A 21,148-nucleotide genomic window follows, 5' to 3' on the forward strand; every position below is an offset into this window, starting at 1 on the left:
TACATAGAAGGATAGAGAATAGTATAATGACCTCCATGTACCCATTATCTAGCTTCAATAATTATCAATATTTTGCCAAACTTGTTTTATATTTGTCCTATGAAGCAAATTCTAGGTATCTTGTCATTTATCTATAAATCCTTCAGTTTGTCTCTCCAAGAATGACACTTTTAAAAACCCAATAATACCATACTATTACTTTAAAATGTTAATTTCTTAATGTTATTTAATACCCAGTTCAGAATTCAAATTTTCATAGTTGTTAAAGATCCATTTGTGATAGTCTTATTTGAATCAGAATCTAAACAAGGATTCAAACAGTGCGTTTATACCTTATATCTGTTAGTTAGCTGTTATCTTGCTTTCTCCTTGTTAAAGAGTCAGTGACTTTTTTTTTTTTCTTTAAGAGCAAATGGGTTATTTGTACTGTAGACTGTCTCACTTTCTGGATTTGGTCTATTGCTTCATATATAATGTTTGCTTGTAGTTAGTGCTAGAGGTTTAGTTAGATGCAGATTTGTTTCTTTAGGCAAGAATCTTTTAAAAGTGCTATTCTATCATTTTATTATATCTCCTTTGTAATCCATCGTGTCTGGTTGTTCCACTTTTAGCAATCTAAGATTAAGCAGTGGGTTCAAGTTTGGTTTCTTCTTGCTGCCATTATATGTAGCATTTGCACCTTTTTTGATTTGTTTGTTTTAACATTTTTTCCAGTTTTATTGGATATAATTGACATACAACACTGTTTGAGTTTCAGGTGTACAGCATAAAAGTTTGACTTACATATTTTGTGAAATGATTACCGCAGTGAGCTTCGTTAACATCCACCATGTCAGATAAGCGCAGTAAAAAGAAATGGGAAAAACAAAAAATTCTCCTGTGATAAGAACTCTTAGAATCTACTAGCAACTTTCATGTATATCATATAGCAATCGTAACTACAGTCATCATGTTGTACATTACATCTCTTTATTTTTTTCCTAATAAGTTACTATTAGTATTTGAGGAAGTTTTTAAAGCACATGTTTTAGTAACTGAACATATTACCAAACTTTCTTTACTATTTCTAATAATTTTTTATGGATCCTCTTCGGTGACCATTACAGAAAAGTAGTTAAGACGTGGGCCTTGTTGGTACAGTGTCTAGATTTAAGTCCTACGGAGCTTATTTGACTCAGTTTCTTCATCTGTAAAAGGGAAATTAGTGAGTTATTTCCCATAATATGCAGAAAATAAATTGTGTTTGTTTGTTTATGGGATTTTTGTTTTTGTTTTTGACCACACTGTGTGGCTTGTGGGATCTCAGCTCCCTGACCAAGGATTGAACAGCGCCCTCGGTAATTAAAGTGCAGTCCTAACCACGGGACCACCAGGGAATTCCCAAAGTGTGTGTGTGTGTGTGTGTGTGTGTGTGTGTGTGTGTGTGTGTGTGTGTGTTTTTAATGTCCTTTTCTTTTTCAGATTGTGACATTATATTTTCACCTTTCAACCTTTTTAGTGCTTTACTTAATTTTACAATATAATTATACTGGCCATGACAGTGTTAAATAATAGCAGTGTTAACATGCAACCTCCAATAATATTAATAGCTAATATTTATTGAAGTATTATCTTATTCTTGTTTTATTCTTGTTGTATAATAAATAAATATGTTATTTTAGGAATATGCAATGATATCATCAAAATAAAATTTTTGGTATCTACTGATCCACTAATAAGATACTATTAATCAAATACCTATTGGGTATTTAGTGTGTGTCACTTGCTGGGGATACATTGATGAGAAAACAGATAAAAAATCCTACCTTCATGTAGCTCATATTTTAGTGGGAGGGAGAAATACAAATAATGTCATATGTAAGTGTTGACCTAAAAAATATTTCTTTAGCAAAAATGGGTTTATTCAGGATCAACAAAGAATTGCAATTGGGCATCTGCAACCATGACAAGCCTTGTGCAAGTCTCTGCACATGAAGGAGGGAAGGACTCTTAAAGAGGTGAAAAAGAAGTTGGGGAGGCTATAGTAAAGGAAGAGTCCATTGGAGGAACTGAGAGGTCGAAGTAAAGTAATTGAGGTTTCTGTTTATTAAATTTTACATAAGCAAAATAATAAAAAGTAGAAGAGTATGGTATTGGGAATGTTGGAACAAAAAGAGCATTTTACAATATTAAATAGAGTGTGTGTGGAACAGTTTTGTTGCGATTTGAGTAAAGACTTTCGAGATGAGGCAATAGCTTTCTGGCTCACTGGGGAAGTCCAGTCTAGTAGAGATGTCAGTAGCTGCTAAGGGAGAACATGCTTGGCATGTTTCAAAATCCTGCATGGAGTTCATTGTGGTTGGAGCAGGATATGAAGAGTAGCAGAAGATGAGGTTAGAGAGGCAGCAGGAGGTAAAGAAGAGTGGCTTGAACCTGTAAGGGCCTCACAGACTAATGCAAGGAGTTTTGCTTCTTACTGAGTGATCTGGAGAGCATTGCAGGGTTTTGAGCAAATGAATGACATCTGCTGATTTATGTTTTAAAAGGAAAATGTCAAAAAGGAGGCAAGGAGATCAGGAAACTATTGCAATAATCCAGGCAAGAGATTATGGTAACTTGGATGGGTGGTAGCAGTGAAATTAACAAAAAGTGTTTGGGAAAAAAAGTAGTTAAAATCTGGAAATATTATGAGGATAGAGCCAATAAATTTTCCCAAAGGACTGGATATGGGATATGAGAAACACCCTCCTAACTATCTCTTTGTTGCCTCTGTTTATGTACAGTATAAAAATCTTTTTATATACAATAGCAAAATTGATCCTCATTTAAATTTGATAATTTGGCTTTGTTATTTAAAACCCTTCAGTGGCATTCTGTTGCAGCCTGTATAAAATTTATTCTCCTTACCATAGTCAGTAAGGTGTACATGATCTGGAGCCTATGTATTTGTCAAAACTTAGCTACTTTAAAAAAAATTTTTTTTTCTTCAGTTTTTTGAATATATGCCAACCTCTTCCATGCCTTAGGAGTTTTGCACTTGCTTCTCTTTCTGTTTGGAAGAGTCCCCAACCTCCAAACTTATTTTTTGCCTGTCTAGCTTATTTGCATAGTTTATGTCTCAACTTAGTTTCTTAGACCTATTTAAAGTAGATTATTTCCTTGCATCTGTCTTCCACCACATTGTCCTTTTCAGCCATTTGGTTTTTTTTCCTTCATGGCATTTCTTGCAATTATTTTGTTTCTCCGTTTAATGTTTTTGTTTTGTTTGCTTTGCATTTGTTTGTTTGTTTGGGATCTCAGTGAAGCAGAGACCATGTCTGACTTGTTCAACTTTGTGTTTCAGTGCTAGCCAGGTGTCTGGCTTATAGACTTATTCAATAAATAACTTTAGATTGGATTGACTGACTATATTAATGAACAAATGAACAAACAAAATGTTTACTTTATATGCCAGAGTAGCAGCCCTGGACATTGCACCTAACTTAGATTTTAATTGTCTTGTTATTTTGATACTCCTTCCTTAATCAGCCATCGCATATTGCTAATTGTAAGATGGCCATACATGATTCTTTATCACTAGAAGAAATTTTCTTCCTTGCATTTCATTTAGTTATTAACATGTAGGCAAATCCTCATATTTCAGAAGGTAACTATAGTCATAGTTATACTGCCTGTCACGGAGATGTGTCAAAGGAAATGTGAAGTAGCAGCTTTAAAGATGTCCCCTACCCCCACCCCTTTTTTCCCTTGAAGCTATTATCCTAAAGGAAGGAAGGGAAAAAAGAAATCTATGGTGTGAGTTCAGGTTTACTACTGTAAGTGTTTAAGGAAGGCCCCTGTTACCATGACAACAAATGCATGTATTTCAAGTGGAAAATTTTCAGCAGAGGGGACTGATAAAATTATAGCATCCCTATTCTCTTAATATAGAATTGCTCTTTGTCAAGTTAAAAAATAATTCTGAAATCCCCTATTAAAATTAATTTTTAGAAGTTCCTATAATATTGTTTTAAAGTCATTTATTATTACTTAAAATTATACCAAAAGAATATACTTTCATAGATCTGTCATGCAGAAAGTTAAGCATTTGATTTGACGTTAAAAATTACTTTTCTAATCTGTACTAGATCTTTGCTTAAATGGTAAATAGTTTACTGTATGTTTTTGACAATAGAAAATGACTTGCCACTTTATAGATTCCTTTGCCTTAAATGCTATCTAACTCCAGTGGAGGAAAGCTGTTAAGCTTTAAGTGCTTTGTCATATTTGCAGGCTTTTATCGTTGAAGAGAACAGCAGTGAGCAATGATGATGGAAAACGATGGAAGGTAGACTTAAAACACCATAGAGCACAGATGATTGTGTGTAATGCCTTGAATTGAATCCTTTTTGAATGAAATGATCAGCCATATGTGCCACCCTTATGGACCCTGTAAGAAGAGGAGAAGAAATGTGCCCTGATGCTAACTGTGCATGAAATTGCAGTGTTAGGAGGTATTGACCAGATGTTTCAATCTCAACAAATAACTTGTTATGTGACTGAGTGAAAATATCTTTGCTGCTTTGATCACATACACCTTGAAGGAAGAGGTAATTTAATAGAAGCTGTCATAGTTCATCATTGTCAATAAACTTTGACTTGACCTTTGCCTTATGCTTTTGATGTTGCTTCTGATAAGTGTTGATGGGCAGATGTTTACTGCCTTGAGGGATTTTTCTTTTTATAAGGTGTATGCTAGAAATAGTAAAGGAGAAGGATTTTTCTCAATTCTTCTCTTGCTCTTTGGTTATTAGTTGGCATGTTTTTCTGTGGATTTTGTAGAATTTCTGGGCAAATGCATCTGAGTGACATTTTTACCTCTAAAGACCCACTGTGGGTTTTTCTCTAAAGCTTTCTTACTCCACTCACCTCTCTGTCCCAGTTTTAATTGGTCACAGTAAGCTTCTGTGGTGATTTTTTTTTCTTATTTCATATACCGTACATTCTTCTGTTTTTTTCATAGCTTGAAGTGATGGATCCCTTAGAAAATCACCGTAATTTCCTGACTTTTACACTTGAGAACAATGATAGCTGGAGAGATTAAGCTACTTATTCAGGGTCACATGGTTACTCTTTTCAAGGCCAGCTGTATTTCTGAGAACTGATGACACTCCTTCCAGTAAGATTTTCTTTACTTCCCTTTCTTGCCTATATCTAGAGTAGTGATTGAGAGTATACCTTCTAAAATCATACAGACTTGAGCCTGCCACTGACCTACTTTCCTCATCTGTGAAATTGGAATAGTAAGTATCTGCATTGTGTTTGGTGGTTCAGATTAGATGAGATAAGGTTGTAGGTAAAGAATTAGCAAATTGAAGTACTCAAAGTAAGTACTCACTAATTTAGCTCTTATGTTTTTGTTTCTAACTCATCTTTGGTTAATTATAGTGTTTTTTAGCTGAACTTTTGGTTTATATTTGTTTTTGTTTCATAAATTTATTTATTTTTGTCTGCGTTGGGTCTTAGTTGCTGCGCGCGGGCTTTCTCTAGTTGTGGCTAGCGGGGGCTACTCTTAGTTGCACGCAGGCTTCTCATTGAGGTGGCTTCTCTAGTTGCGGAGCACGGGCTCTAGGTGCACGGGCTTCAGTAGTTGTGGCTCGCGGGCCCTAGAGCGCAGGCTCCATAGCTGTGGTGCAGGGGCTTAGTTGCTCCGTGGTATATGGGATCTTCGCGGACCAGGGCTTGAACCTGTGTCCTCTGCATTGGCAGGAGGATTCTTGACCACTGCACCACCAGGGAAGCCCTTTATATTTGGTTTTTTTTTTTTTTTTGCAGTATGCGGGCCTCTCCTTGTTGTGGCCTCTCTCGTTGCGGAGCACAGGCTCCGGACGCACAGGCTCAGCGGCCATGGCTCACGGGCCCAGCCGCTCCGCGGCATGTGGGATCTTCCCGGACCGGGGCACGAACCTATGTCCCCTGCACTGGCAGGCAGACTCTCAACCACTGCGCCACCAGGGAAGCCCTATATTTGGTTTTTAATGCGGTTTTTCTTAAGTTGTCAGGGGGAAGGAAGTATTTAGGCTATATGGGGAAAATGAAAATGATTTTAGAAATTATTTTTAAATTATGGTAAATATATAGATAAATGTCCTTTAAACTAGAGCAGCCGTTGCTACCATCTCCTTTACTCTGAAGTTTCTTGAGGATTGTAGGGAAGGAAAAATTTTCCTTGACCCTCTTAGGGTCCTGGCTGGGTCTGAAAATTAAACTGATAAAACATACAAATTTATTTAGTATAAGTTTTATGTGACATGGGAGCCTTCATAAGGAAATGAAGACCCAAAGAAACAGTTTGACCTGAGTAGCTAGGTTCGATGAGGAAAGGGAAATCTTACAGAAATATGACATAGGTCAGAGAGTATGAAGCAAGTGTTAACTGGAGAAAACTTAGCAAGGTCTTTTTGTTAGGATTCTTCTGTGCATCCCTTTGTCTTTGGAGATAAATGTGCTCTTTTCCTTCAGATACTGTGAAGGCACCTCTCACGTGAGGGTTTTATGACCTATATCAGGAGAGAAGGAGAGTGGTGGTCAGAGGGACCTTTCTGCTTCTGCCATTTTCTCAGATTCCTTTAGCCAGTATGCCATAATTTGGAGTAGTGTGTCCTATACCCCCTCAGCGTTTTCCCATATATATTTATAACATCATTTCACTATGTAAGGGAATTTAACAATTTCAATTAATGTCGTGGAAATGCTATATTGAATTCTGTTTCTGCAGACACTTTCTGGTGGGTTTTTTTTTTAATTACAGATCTCATTTCTCCTTATGAGATATCTTTATTCCAACCTAAAAGTGAGACTTCATTGTGCATAGCAAGAAACTTAAAGAAAAGATAGGCATGATTTTTAAAATCTTGGGAGAATTAGAAATAGAATATATATTATCCATTGGGTAAAAATCTTATTGCTTAAAGGCTTCTGTTGAAAGGCTGATTGAATAAAAAACTGAAGCCTGTTATGGCACCATATTCAGGTGCTGTGTTATTTTTTATCACCTAATTTTGGAGACTTTTGGAAATAAATCTAGGCTACTTATTTTTGATAGCCAAAGAAATTGAGTAACAATTTCAGATAATGTAAGTTGTTTAAAAAACATAACATACAGTATTTTCTAATTTAGATAAATAGCTTTGGATCAATGGTTTTCTTGGTTAATTTGGTGCAGTCCTATTAGAAAGAAAAAGACATCCACCCTAGCTATAGCTGTATTCTCCCTATACCATTCCTCCTCCCCACCTCCTTCCTCTCTGGTGTGAGTGGCCTAATCCCTTTTAAGAATCTGATCAAATTCGTGAATCCTATCCTCTGAAAAATACATAAAAATTTCCTTACATTTCAGGGGGTTAATGGATTCCCTGCTTCCTCTCACATATACCTTGCCCTGATTGGGGCCCACAGACCTCGTACAGGTTACAAATCTCCTTAGAAAATAAAATTCAGACTCCTTCCTAGTATTCTAAATATTTAACAATTTGTCTTAGAAATAATAGTGTTATTGCTACTCATATAATAATTACAATAGTAGTAATTATAAGAGTAGTTAAAATTTATTCTGTGCCAACCTTATGCCAGGTCTGCTGAACTTTTAACCTGGACTAATGGTTATATTATTAATGATATCTCCATGTGGACTATATCCAGTTTGCATTTATCGTGTGCTTTAGAAAATATTGTATCTTTAGAATACAAATTGAAAGAAGAGATTATAAGCACTTTGATTCTAACACCTTATTTATGTTCACTCATTGCATTTATAAGGTATCAAAATCCTTTTTGGAATACTGAATTTATTTTTAGTTCTTTAATTTCAGTACTCTCTTTTTTGCTTCTGAGCCTCTTTATCATTCTTCTTCCACGGAAAATTAATTATCCCACCCAACACCCACCATGTCCCATAAGTCCTACAAATTTCAGTTTGGACACAGGTTCTCATATTTCCCTTAGGAAATCTTTGGTCACTCTCCAAAGTCTAATGTACTTGCTACTCCCATGTGCTGCAATAACATTCTCATTCTCTCTCTCTCTGTCTCTCTCGCTCTTGTTACCTATCTATCTATCTAAATAGATAGGGTGTGAAGAGAATCCAGGCTGGGGAACACTCAAGAATGGGGAGAAGAAAACAAGCCTACAAAAGAGATAGAGAAATGTTTCTTTATCTATTATTTACTACAGTAATGTCCAACAGATGGTAAGTGATCAAAAAATATATATGGAATGAGTTAAATGACGTTACACTAAAATTTATTTTTATCATATCTCAGTGCCCTGTTATTAGCAGCAGCAGCAGCACTCTTTAATAGGCACTACTTTAGGCACTTTGCTTGCATTATCTTATTCAAGTCTCACAAGAATTCTGCAAGAAATATAATTTATCATCCCATGACTAGATGAACTTACATATTTCTGAGTCTAAAGTTTTTTTTTTTTCTAGTAGGCCAAAGTTTCCCAAAATCTCTTCTGAGCAATAGATGTTAACAGGTATTTAACAACAAAAATAACTAAAAAACTATTGCTGAGATAATAGTAGAATTATTGGGAATCAATTTTACTAATAGGATGCATGCCAGCAGGTGAAAATGGAGCAGTTTTGGCAGGAAAGGAGGCTAACGTTACTAGTTTTGGCAGGAAAGGAGGCTAACGTTACTAGTTACTGAGGGAGAATGGATTCTTAATAATATTTATGAAAATTTTCTGTTTCACCCTGACTCACTTGGTAGCTTAGCCGTCATCTGAGAGAATCAATCCTTCAAGCTTTGTGATATATGCTGTTGTCCTAACCAACTACTTCCATTTTGATTTCCTCATCACCCTTTGCAATCTGCTTGTTCCTGTTATTTCCCAGTTTTGACATTTAATTTCTTTTAGTTGTGCTTTACAGTTTTCTTGAAATGCCTCATTGGGTTTTCTTGTATAAAATTTCTTAGGCTTATCTTGCAGTTAATTTAGTATCTAGGTGTCATTCTTTATTATTCTGTTACGGATTGAATTAAAGTACATAGCATTATTTTAGAAGTGGCTGGTTCTTGAGCATTATTGTCATTTATATTTTCCTAAATATTGCATTTAGGTGACAAAGCAGAAATTCATCTGGAAGGTGAAGTTAATATTAATAGAAATCTTTCCATATGTTGTTAAAGACTCTTGATGTGAAGCTCAAAGTGTGAAGCTCATTTATTCAGCCCCTGTTTAAATTCAGTTGTAAATTTTCTCCTCCTGGTTTCTTACCTTAATGAGGTATCATCTCTTATCACCTAACTTCTTTGCTCAAAAACCCTCCTGTGCACCCTTCTGTCTACAGAATGCCACCTAAACTTCTTTAAGTGGCATTTAATGATCTGGCATAGATCTTTTCTCCATTAGTCTCTTCCCTCACACATAGTACTCTGTCATACTCATAACTGACAAATATTTATTTTCCTTTATTTCTCTTTCTAATTTTTGTTAACACTATACTTTTATTTCTCAAACTGTGTACTAAGGCCTCTTTGCTGCAGACCCACTTTGGTTCCTCAGGATATTTTAAATTTTCTAGGGAAACAGTGACATCTATCAGGTACAGCACAAACCAATAACTTCAGATATTTTCATTTTAAAATTAGGTTGCTACATTCCTTTTAGTGGTATCATATACTTTGTAAAACTGGGTTTCTGTGATTAAAAAAAATAAGCACTGCTCAGAAATCATTGTGAGACAGGAAATGAGGGTGGTGGTGACCAGCCTGACTCCAAGGTTTGAAAATTTTGCAGTGCTAGACAAGTACTAAATTGTTAGGAAATAAATACTTAAGTTGTTTAGAACTAACTATTTAATAAATAGAATTCCTTTTGCCTTAGGGACACCATGATAAAATTCCTAACACAGTAAAGGAGGCATGTGCTCTATGCTTCTACTTTCTTTCCAGTTCATAGCCATTTTTAAAAATTATACCTATCCTTCAAAGACTACTCGATAATGTCACCCATCTCTGGAAGCCTTTTCTGATCCCCCCAGCTGCAATTAATCTCCCTCCTGGGTGTTTTCTGATAACATTGTAGCTCTACTATTGCTGTTAAAATTGAATTCAGCTAATTCATTTATTTATTTAAAGTTAACAGTAATGGCTTTCTGGTTCTTTAGTTAGGTGTAGTTACTTGCAGTATAGTGAAAGCCCTTTCATCCTCTGTGTAAAAGTGAAACAACTATATTATTAGGTATCATTTACTGAACTAGAGTGCATGTCTTGACAGTCTGTTTCTAATTCTTAAGCATCCTTACAAGATCACAGGTTACATTATACACATTTTATATTTGAAGAAATTGGAATTTAGCAATGTTGGTTTCTGTCACACTGACATACCTCCTAACCTTTGGCTATTCTAGTTACTTCTCCTTTTACTGTTGATAGAATCAGCTTTTTGATATCCACAAAAATCCTATTGAGATTTTGACTGGGGTTTGCAATGACTCTATGAATCTATTAGGGGAGAATTGCTGTTTTAAGAATATTAAGTTTTCAGGAATTCCCTGGCAGTCCAGCGGTTAGGACTCCGCGCTTTCACTGCTGAGAGCCCAGGTTCAGTCTCTGGTTGGGGAACTGAGATCTTGCAAACCGCATAGGATGGCCCCCCCCAAAAAAAAGAGTGTTGAGTTTTCCAATTCGTGCACATAGGCTCTCCATTTATATAGGTGGGGATTTTTTCCCCCGCAGCAAACATATAAAGTGTTCTGTGCATAGGTCTTGCGTGTGTTTTCTTAAATTTTTCCCAATACGTTTCAATTTTTGATGTTATTGTAGATGACACTGTTTTCTTAATTTTAATTTTCAACTGTTCCTTGGTAGTATATAGAATCACATTAGATTTTTTTTCTTGAATCCTGAGACTTTGATAAACTGACTTTTTAATCCTGGAGCATTTATATAAGATTCTTTGTGATCTCATATATTCCTTAAGAATGCACAGATCGGTCCCCATCCAAAGCCTCAAGAGTTACTCTATATGGATTTCAGCTCATTCCTCTCTGAAACTCTTTTTTGCCATTTCCAGTTTCCTGACTCCTTGAACACTTATCTCTGTCTGCTTAATTCAGTGAGAATGCCAGGCTCTGTTTGGCTTCTTCCTCCCTGCACCACAGTCTGGAAATGGCCTCCTGGCAGAGAGTCTGCATGATGTCAGGGCTCACCTTCTGTCTTTTCTATCAGAGATTACAGTCCAGTTCTGCCTGTTGGCCAATGTCTGAAAATTCTGTAGTTGTTCCCTTTTGCTTTTCTTTTTAGTTATTCAGAACACAGGGGTAGTTCTGGACCCTGCTACTCCCTCAGGGCTAGACTGGAGGTTAAAGATAGGTGTTTAAGGATGTTCTACCCGTATATAAACAAAGAAAAGTTGGGCAGTTTGTTTTACCTAAAAAAAGGCAGCATATTCAGGTTATGAACAAAGTTAAATCTCTTTTCTAGAGAATCTGACAATGTAATGATTTTGATTTCATTTTAGGGACCGGTCATTTTCATCATTTTATTCTCTAGTATACATGTATTAAATGATTACTGATTGCATGTCAGAAGGGTAGGAAACAGATTGGTCAGGTGTTGGTAACATTTTGTTTGAGACAAAGTTAATGGTGTACTAAAGTTTCAACAGAGTTTAAATTATTTATACCTCCTGAGGTAGGTTTATTCCTAGGTATTTTATTCTTTTTGTTGCAGTGGTGAATAGGATTGTTTCCTTAATTTCTCTTTCTGATCTTTCCTTGTTAGTGTATAGGAATGCAAGAGATTTCTGTGCATTAATTTTGTATCCTGCAACTTTACCAAGTTCATTGATTAGCTCTAGTAGTTTTCTGGTGGCATCTTTAGGAATATCTCTGTATAGTATCATGTCGTCTGCAAACAGTGACAGTTTTACTTCTTCTTTTCCAATTTGTATTCCTCTATTTCTTTTTCTTCTCTGATTGCATATACTCAGAAAGCTGTAAGACACTGATGAAAGAAATCAGAGTTAACACAAACAGATGGAGAGATATACCATGTTCTTGGATTGGAAAAATCAATATTGTGACAATGACTATACTACCCAAAGCAATCTGCAGATGCAACACAATCCCCATCAAATTACCAATGACATTTTTTTACAGAACTAGAACAAAAAAACTTAAAATTTGTATGGAGACACAAAAGACCCCGAGTAGCCAAAGCAATCTTGATGGAAAAAAATGGAGCTGGAAGAATCAGACTCCCAGACTTCAGACTGTACTACAAAGTTATAGTAATCAAGACAGTATGGTACTGGCACAAAAACAGAAGTATAATTCACTGGAACAGGATAGAAAACCCGGAGATAAACCCACGCACCTATGGTCAACTAATCTATAACAAAGGAGGCAAGGATATACAATGGAGAAAAGCCAGTCTCTTCAATAAGTGGTGCTGGGAAAACTGGACAGCTACATGTAAAAGAATGAAATTAGAACACTCCCTAACACCATACACAAAAATAAACTCAAAATGGATTAAAGACCTAAATGTAAGACCAGACACTATAAAACTCTTCAAGGAAAACATAGGAAGACCACTCTTTGACATAAATCACAGCAAGATCCTTTTTGACCCACCTCCTAGAGAAACGGAAATAAAAACAAAGGTAAACAAATGGGACCTAATGAAACTTAAAAGCTTTTGCACAGCAAAGGAAGCTATAAACAAGACAACCCTCAGAATTGGAGAAAATATTTGCAAATGAATCAATGGACAAAGGTTTAATATCCAAAATACATAAACAGCTCATGCAGCTCAGTATTAAAAACAAACAACCCAATCCAAAATTGGGCAGAAGACCTAAATAGACATTTCTCCAAAGAAGACATACAGATGGCCAAGAGGCACATGAAAAGCTGCTCAACATCACTAACTGTTAGAGAAATGCAAATCAAAACTACATAAGGTATCACCTCACACCAGTCAGAATGGGCATCATCAGAAAATCTACAAACAACAAATGCTGGAGAGGGTGTGGAGAAAAGGGAAACCTGTTACGAAGTGAGAGAGTGACATGGACATATATACACTACCAAATGTAAAATAGATAGCTTGTGGGAAGCAGCCACATAGCACAGGGAGATCAGCTCGGTGCTTTGTGACCATCTAGAGGGGTGGGATAGGGAGGGTGTGAGGGATACGCAAGAGGGAGAAGATATGGGAATATATGTATATGTATAGCTGATTCACTTTGTTATAAAGCAGAAACTAACCCACCATTGTAAAGCAATTATACTCCAATAAAGATGTTAAGGGCTTCCCTGGTGGTGCAGTGGTTGAGAGTCCGCCTGCCAATGCAGGGGACGCGGGTTCGTGCCCCGGTCCGGGCGGATCCCACATGCCGCGGAGCTTCTGGGCCCGTGAGCCATGGCCACTGGGCCTGCGCATCCGGAGCCTGTGCTTCGCAGCGGGAGAGGCCACAGCAGTGAGAGGCCCGCATACCAAACACACAAAAAAAAAAGTTAAAAAAAAAAAGGGAACCCTCTTGCACTATTGGTGGGAATATGAATTGATACAGCCACTATGGAGGACAGTATGGAGGTTCCTTAAAACACTAAAAATAGAATTACCATATGACCCTACTATGGGCATATGGTAATTCGACTGGGCATATACCCAGAGAAAACCATAATTCAAAAAGACACATGAACCCCAGTGTTCATGGTAGCACTCTTTACAATAGCCAGGTCACGGAAGCAACCTAAATGCCCATCAACAGACAAATGGATAAAGAAGATGTGGTATGTATATGCAATGGAATATTATTCAGCCCTAAAAAGGAATGAAATTGGGTCATTTATAGAGACGTGGATGGATCTCTAGACTGTGATACAGGGTGAAGTAAGTCAGAAAGAGAAAAACAAATATTGTATATTAACGCATATATGTGGAACCTAGAAAAATGGTACAGATGAGTTGGTTTGCAGGACAGAAATACTGACACAGATGTAGAGAACAAAGGTATGGACCCCAAGAGGGGAAAGTGGCAGGAGGGGATGAATTGGGCAATTGGGATTGATATATATACACTAATATGTATAAAATAGATAACTAATAAGAACCTGCTGTATAAAAAATAATAAAATAAAATTCAAAAAACAAATTATTTATAAACTTTTAAAATATTTGTATTTTTAATCTTTTTCAACTTTCTTGATTATAACATCTTGATTTATTCAGCTAGATTACTGAGTACTTTGAACAGTGAACATTGCTTCTATTTCTTTTGTGTGTCTGCTTTGGCTTCCTAACTTTCATTTTAGATTGACTAACTTTTGAGTGGAAATCACTGATCAAGAGTAAAGGTCTCATATTTTGTTAGTATGCTGATAATCAGATATTTCCAGAATGTTAACCAGTTTCCTGTGATGAAATACTCAGTAGTGGAATTATAACAACCTGCTGAATAGTTCTATTATTTGTCCATTTTTTTGTCTTGCAGGTCCAAGTAGTAGTGGTTTGTGAAGGAAACATTTCAATTCATTTAAATCCTGCTTATGGGAGGGTTGAAAGTCAGATTTAAGCCCGATAGTGAGTTGATATAGCCCTTTTTTTCACACTAGTTTGAACATGTGAACTTTGATTATAATTAGGCTGAGTTACATTATAATAACTTCACTTTCACTGATGTTTCCTTTTATTTTGATGGCATTTTAAGTTATTTAAATAATCATAGTAAAATTTGCTATTGCCTTTGCCTTTTTTTATTTTACTACCTAAAGCAGACATGGTTCATCATTTAACCATGCTTCTACATGAATAAAAGTAAATTATAGAACAACATACAGGTATTTTCTGCTGTTAAATGTATTATTTACCTAAGCATGGTTTAAAGGATTTAAAATCTGTTAGGTATGGATATTGATGCATTTTAAGATATTAACTGCTTCATGTGATAGACTTATTTTAATAAATTGATTGATAATATTAAAGACTGAATAAGCTAATTTTAAATTATTGTTATTTTTAAATGGAATGTTTGATTTCGTTACAATATCTTTAACCCATCTTTTAATTTTGAAAATTTTCTAACTTACATAGAAGTATAAAAAATAGTAAAAGGAACTTCTGTATACCTGTCATAGATGTACCAATTTTCATTTTATTTTATTTTATTTTATGTTTTTTTTATTTTTTAACATCTTTATTGGAGTATAATTGCTTTACAATGGTGTGTTCGTTTCTGCTTTTTAACAAAGTGAATCAGCTTTACATATCATATATCCCCATATCTCCTCCCTCTTGCGTCTCCCTCCTATCCTCCCTATCCCACCCCTCTAGGTGGTCACAAAGCACCGAGCTGATCTCCCTGTGCTATGCTGCTGCTTCCCACTAGCTATCTATTTTACATTTGGTAGTATACATATGTCCATGCTACTGTCACTTCATCCCAGCTTACGCTTCCCCCTCCCCGCATCCTCAAGTCCCTTCTCTACATCTGCATTTTTATTCCTGTCCTGCCCCTAGGTTCTTCAGAACGATTTGTTGTTGTTGTTGTTGTTTAAAGATTCCATATATATGTGTTAGCATATTGTATTTGTTTTTCTCTTTCTGACTTACTTCACTCTGTATGACAGACTCTAGGTCCATCCACCTCACTACAATTAACTCAATTTTGTTTCTTTTTATGTCTGAGTAATATTCCATTGTATATATGTGCCACATCTTTATTCATTCATCTGTCGATGGACACTTAGGTCACTTCCATGTCCTGGCTATTGTAAATAGCGCTGCAGTGACATTATGGTACATGACTCGTTTTGAATTATGATTTTCTCAGGGTATATGCCCAGTAGTGGGATTGCTGGGTCATATGGTAGTTCTACTTTTAGTTTTTTAAGGACCCTCCATACTGTTCTCCATAGTGGCTGAATCAATTTACATTCCCACCAACAGTGCAAGAGGGTTCCCTTTTCTCCACACCCTCTCCAGCATTTATTGTTTGTAGATTTTTTGATGATGGCCATTCTGACTGGTGTGCGGTGATACCTCACTGTAGTTTTGATTTGCATTTCTCTAATGGTTAGTGATATTGAGCATCCTTTCATGTGTTTGTTGGCAGTCTGTATATCTTCTTTGGAGAAATGTCTATTTGTGTCTTCTGCCCACTTATGGATTGAGTGGTTTGTTTTTTTTGATATTGAGCTGCATGAGCTGCTTGTAAATTTTGGAGATTAATCCTTTGTCAGTGCTTCATTTCCAAATATTTTCTCCCATTCCGAGGGTTGTCTTTTCATCTAGTTTATGGTTTCCTTTGCTGTGCCAAAGCTTTTAAGTTTCATTAGGTCCCATTCGTTTATTTTTGTTTTTATTTCCATTTCTCTAGGAGGTGGGTCAAAAAGGATCTTGCTGTGATTTACGACTTAGAGTGTTCTGCCTATGTTTTCTCTAAGAGTTTTACAGTGTCTGGCCTTACATTCAGGTCTTTAATCCATTTTGAGTTTATTTTTGTGAATGGTGTTAGGGAGTGTTCTAATTTCATTCTTTTACATATAGCTGTCCCGTTTTCCCAGCACCACTTTGAAGAGGCTCTCTTTTCTCCATTGTATACTCTTGCCTCCTTTATCAAAGATAAGGTGACCATATGTGCATCAGTTTATCTCTGGGCCTTCTATCCTGTTCCATTTATCTATATTGCTCTTTTTGTGCCAGTACCATATTGTCTTGATTACTGTATCTTTGTAGTATAGTCTGAAGTCAGGGAGCCTGATTCCTCCAGCTCCGTTTTTCTTTCTCAAGATTGTTTTGGCTGTTCGGGGTCTTTTGTGTTTCCATACAAATTGTGAAATTTTATGTTCTAGTTCTGTGAAAAGTGCCATTGGATTTACCAGTTTTTATCATTTCAACATTTGCTTTCTCTTTCTTTATATAAATAAATATATATATATTTTTTCCCCTGTACGATTTTGAAATTTTTATCCTCTATTTGAGAAATTTAGAATTTATACAATCCTGTTTTCTGATATATTATAGGTATTCCAACCTCAGTGATTATTCTAATAGTCTTTTATAGCTGTTTGATTTTATTCTCAGTCCAGCATCTAGTAATGATTACATGTTGCATTTATTTGTTGTATTTCAAATGGCTTTTCTTGTTCTTTTTTAAATTGTTGTGTTGTATTCCATTGATTGGATTTATCATATTTTATTCAACGTCTTCTATGGATGGACATTTTGTTTCCAACATTTTGCCATTACAAATAATGTTTCAAAGAATACTTCTGTATATGTTGTTTTATATTTGTGGACATGTATCTTCAGGATAAATCCCTAGAAGTAGAATTGGACTACTAGATCATCAGTTACTGTATCTTTATCTTACAGATTTCTCTTTGTTACCTTTTTTTACTTTCCTCATTCCTTTAACACTAAACATACATGCATTTCTTTTATACTCCAGATATTTGGAAGTAATGTAAGATTTTGATATCTTTTGACTTTGCATATTGAGTATTTTGCTAAAAAGTCTTAGAAAAAAATAGATGCTGTTTACAATAACTAATACAAGTATTAGAAACCTCAGGAATTTGAGCCTAATTATAAAAGATAACATATCAATGAAAAGTATGCATTTTAAAATAAATACACTGATTAATTTATAGCAAAGAAATTAAAGTTTTATGAGACTAATGAATTAGAACTTTTAATACTGTTTATTTCTGAATAAATAAGTTGTTTGTTTATTTATTTACTTTTGGCTGCGTTGGGTCTGTATTGCTGCGCAAGGGCTTTCTATAGTTTCAGCAAGCGAGGGCTACTCTTCGTTGCAGTGCGTGGACTTGTCATTGCGGTGGCTTATCTTGTTGTGGAGCATGGGCTGTAGGCGCACGGGCTTCAGTAGTTGTGGAGCGCGGGCTCAGTAGTTGTGGCTCGCATGCTGTAGAATACAGGCTTAGTTGTGGCGCTCGGGCTTGGTTGCTCCACAGCATGTGGGATCTTCCCAGACCAGGGCTTGAACCCATGTCCCCTGCATTGGCAGGTGGATTCTTAACCACTGCTCCACTGGAGAAGTCCAATAACTTGTTTTTAAAACAACTTATTAGGGCCTCCCTGGTGGCGCAGTGGTTGAGAGTCCGCCTGCCAATGCAGGGGATACGGGTTCGTGCCCCAGTCCAGGAGGATCCCATATGCCGCGGAGCGGCTGGGCCCGTGAGCCATGGCCACTGAGCCTGCGCATCCGGAGCCTGTGCTCCTCAACGGGAGAGGCCACAACAGTGAGAGGCCCGCGTACTGCAAAAAAAAAAAAAAACTTATTAGACATGAACGTAGTTTAGCATATATATGTGTGTATATATACACACACACACACATATATATGAAGTACAGTATTAGTGACAACCACAGCTAATATACATCATCTACTTTGTGCCTGGTACCATAATGCATATACATTAACTTAAATTACTTAATTTAATCCCCAACAGCTTTATGAGGTGTATTTATAATTATTTTCCTCATTTACATATGAGGACAATGAGGCATAGAAATGTTAAGTGACATGGTCTTACTTATGCAGCTAATTAGTGGCAGAGGCAAGATTTGAACCCACACAGTATTCAGTATAGATTCTGGGCTTTTAATGACAACGCTTCACTACTTCTATTGGACTCAGTATTATTTTTCTGAATCAAGCCAGTATTGACCTAAGAGGTCGTATGACTTTGAGTTCTTAACCACTGTGTTCTCTTTCTTTCCCTGAAGGAAGTATAATAAGATTTTATGTGGTTGTTATATCAAATTTGTTATCATAAGTGGTGATACAGGATTGAAATTCCATTCCTAACAGCCACAGCTGCTAACAAAGCAACCCTTTTATGCCACCTTCCTTGGCAGAATACTGAACTATGTGTACCATTTTTCTGACCCATTAAAATTATTTATGTTCCTCTTTTTCAGTGGATGATTCAGCAGCCACACAAAGCAGCAACATTTTTTGGATGCATCGGGATAGATAAATTTGGGGAGATCCTGAAGAAAAAAGCTGCCGAAGCCCATGTGGATGCTCATTACTATGAACAGAATGAGCAGCCAACAGGAACTTGTGCTGCATGCATCACTGGTGGCAACAGGTCAGTGTTAGTTCAAGGGAAGCACAGTACTAATTGACTGTTTAACCACTGGTAAAATCTGAATTCAAATCTGAGTTTGGAATTTAGACCTCATGTTTATAATTTATTTTAATGTTTAATAAACTCTTCTTCCTAGTATCACTTTTCCTTAAAAAATTTTTTTTTACCTTTGTTAAAAAGGTAAAAGGTAACCTGTTGTTATCTTCATGAAGCATAATGAAATGAAAATTTTGAGATTATCTAGTCCAGCCTCTACTTTTTATAATTAGGGTCAGAAAAGGAGCGCATTTTATTCAGTGTTTTGTAGCTAGGTTCTTGCCGAACTGGCATTAGGAAGAATGTTCTTTTCAGCATATCCTGAGATTGGAATATTAAAATGCATATATACACATATATATTTTTTAAATATATAAAATATTACATTATATCCAGCCTCATATAAATTAGGCCATCTAAAGCATTTCTGGCGAACAGTCATCTGCCCATACTAAACAACTTCCGTCATGGGTAATGCACCACTCAAAAAACAATCTATTACATTTCTATACAACTTTGCTTATCAGAAAGTTTTTCTTTGTGTGAACTTGAACTCTGTCTCTCAGAACCTTCCATGCATTGCTTTTTTTGGTGCCTTTTGCAGCTACATGGAGGTATATCTTCAGTACATTCATGCTTTGCTAACATCATTATTAGCATACTGCTTATCAGCATGGGCTTTTTTCTCCTTTGGAAAGGAAAAAAAATAATTTTCCTAGTTATAATGTTGTTAGAATCACCAAAGATGATCTCTTTTAAAATGGTGATTCACTACATACTTTACATCCCTTATAGCTAAAAATATTGTCTGTCCTCCACCATTTCCTATCTCCCTTTCTTCCCCTTCTTTCTTATTTGCCTCTTTGTCTTCTTTTCCTTATTTCCTCCCTTATCTCTCCTCCCCTTGCTCCATTCCTCCTTTTTACCTCATTTGTTTTTGCTCACTCTTTGACTTCTCAAATGTATGTTAAAGACCTGACACTATTCTGGGCAGTAGTCATTAAATAACTAAAATATAACTTTCAAAAACAATTAGGGTACCAAAGCCATTTTCAAACTTTCCTGTAACTTTATTTTTTGGGTGTAGGAGAAATTTATGATTTTAAGGTTTTAATAAATAAAACCGTCAGTTCAAACATTGAGATATACTTATTTAGACCTTTCCCCTTTTCAGTTTTTCTAAAAACCAACTTTAGTAGGCAGGTGCAGAGTTTTCCCATTAGTGAGAAATGTGTCAGCTTTTGCCTCTGATACCACTCCGGCTACAGTAAAATTGCTAAATTGTTTTTGTATGTTAAGTTGTTATTTTAAAGAACAGGTATGATAATATTAGGTCTTCCAGATTTCAACAGCTTAATTTATATACTCATATAATGGTTATGGTGATCAGTATTAATAAGGTGCTATTGGAAGTCAGAAACTGAGGGACACCCTCGCTGTCTAATTCATTATGCAAATTGTGGAACCTAATAGATTTGGATAAATTGAAATAGAGCTAGGAACTCTAACTTCCAGTGTTCCAAACTCTGGTTAAGGGAATATTCTTCTTAATCCAGGTTCTTATTCTCCACAAACTCTGAACCAGATAGATACACTTGGATAGTAAGAATATCTGTATTTTCTTTTGGAGGAACTATTTAGTTTCCTATCAAAGAGTAGGTTTTTTTTATCAAAATAGAGTTTAGTAGCTCATACCAGAAGTATTTGCTTTTATTTAGTAACCATTTTTTGTCAACATTTTGCAAGAGTCATGATTACTAAAATATTTTTTGTAAATTAATTATCCTTAAATTTGTAATATAGTTATTTTGCATATACATGTATGATGAATATCACTCTTATTTTCATTAATTTAGTTGAGCATAAATAGAATGTATCCTTCAGTTAGTCAGATGGCATATGAGTGAGTAGAAATATGTTTTGGAAGAGAATTGATTTATTTTTTTCAAAAGAGAATCTAACCATATTACCAAAATCTTAAGTGATGAGGAGATGTATTTGTGGGATGTTTTT

The 21,148-nt window shown here is 35.8% G+C and overlaps 1 protein-coding gene across 3 annotated transcripts in view; it reads left to right on the plus strand.

Annotated features, from left to right (window-relative positions):
* Positions 1–21,148, plus strand: part of ADK (adenosine kinase) — a gene marked incomplete at both ends in the record, with an annotated part of 516,283 nt that overhangs the window by 257,610 nt on the left and 237,525 nt on the right. For all 3 annotated transcript variants that reach the window (XM_079719313.1, XM_079719311.1, XM_079719312.1), the window contains one exon: positions 18,927–19,099. In XM_079719313.1, coding sequence (XP_079575439.1) covers positions 18,927–19,099 — 173 coding nt within the window. The remainder of the gene's footprint in view (positions 1–18,926; positions 19,100–21,148) is intronic.

This window comes from Hyperoodon ampullatus (assembly GCF_949752795.1).
Source record: "Hyperoodon ampullatus genome assembly, chromosome: 1".
Lineage (NCBI taxonomy): Eukaryota > Metazoa > Chordata > Mammalia > Artiodactyla > Ziphiidae > Hyperoodon > Hyperoodon ampullatus.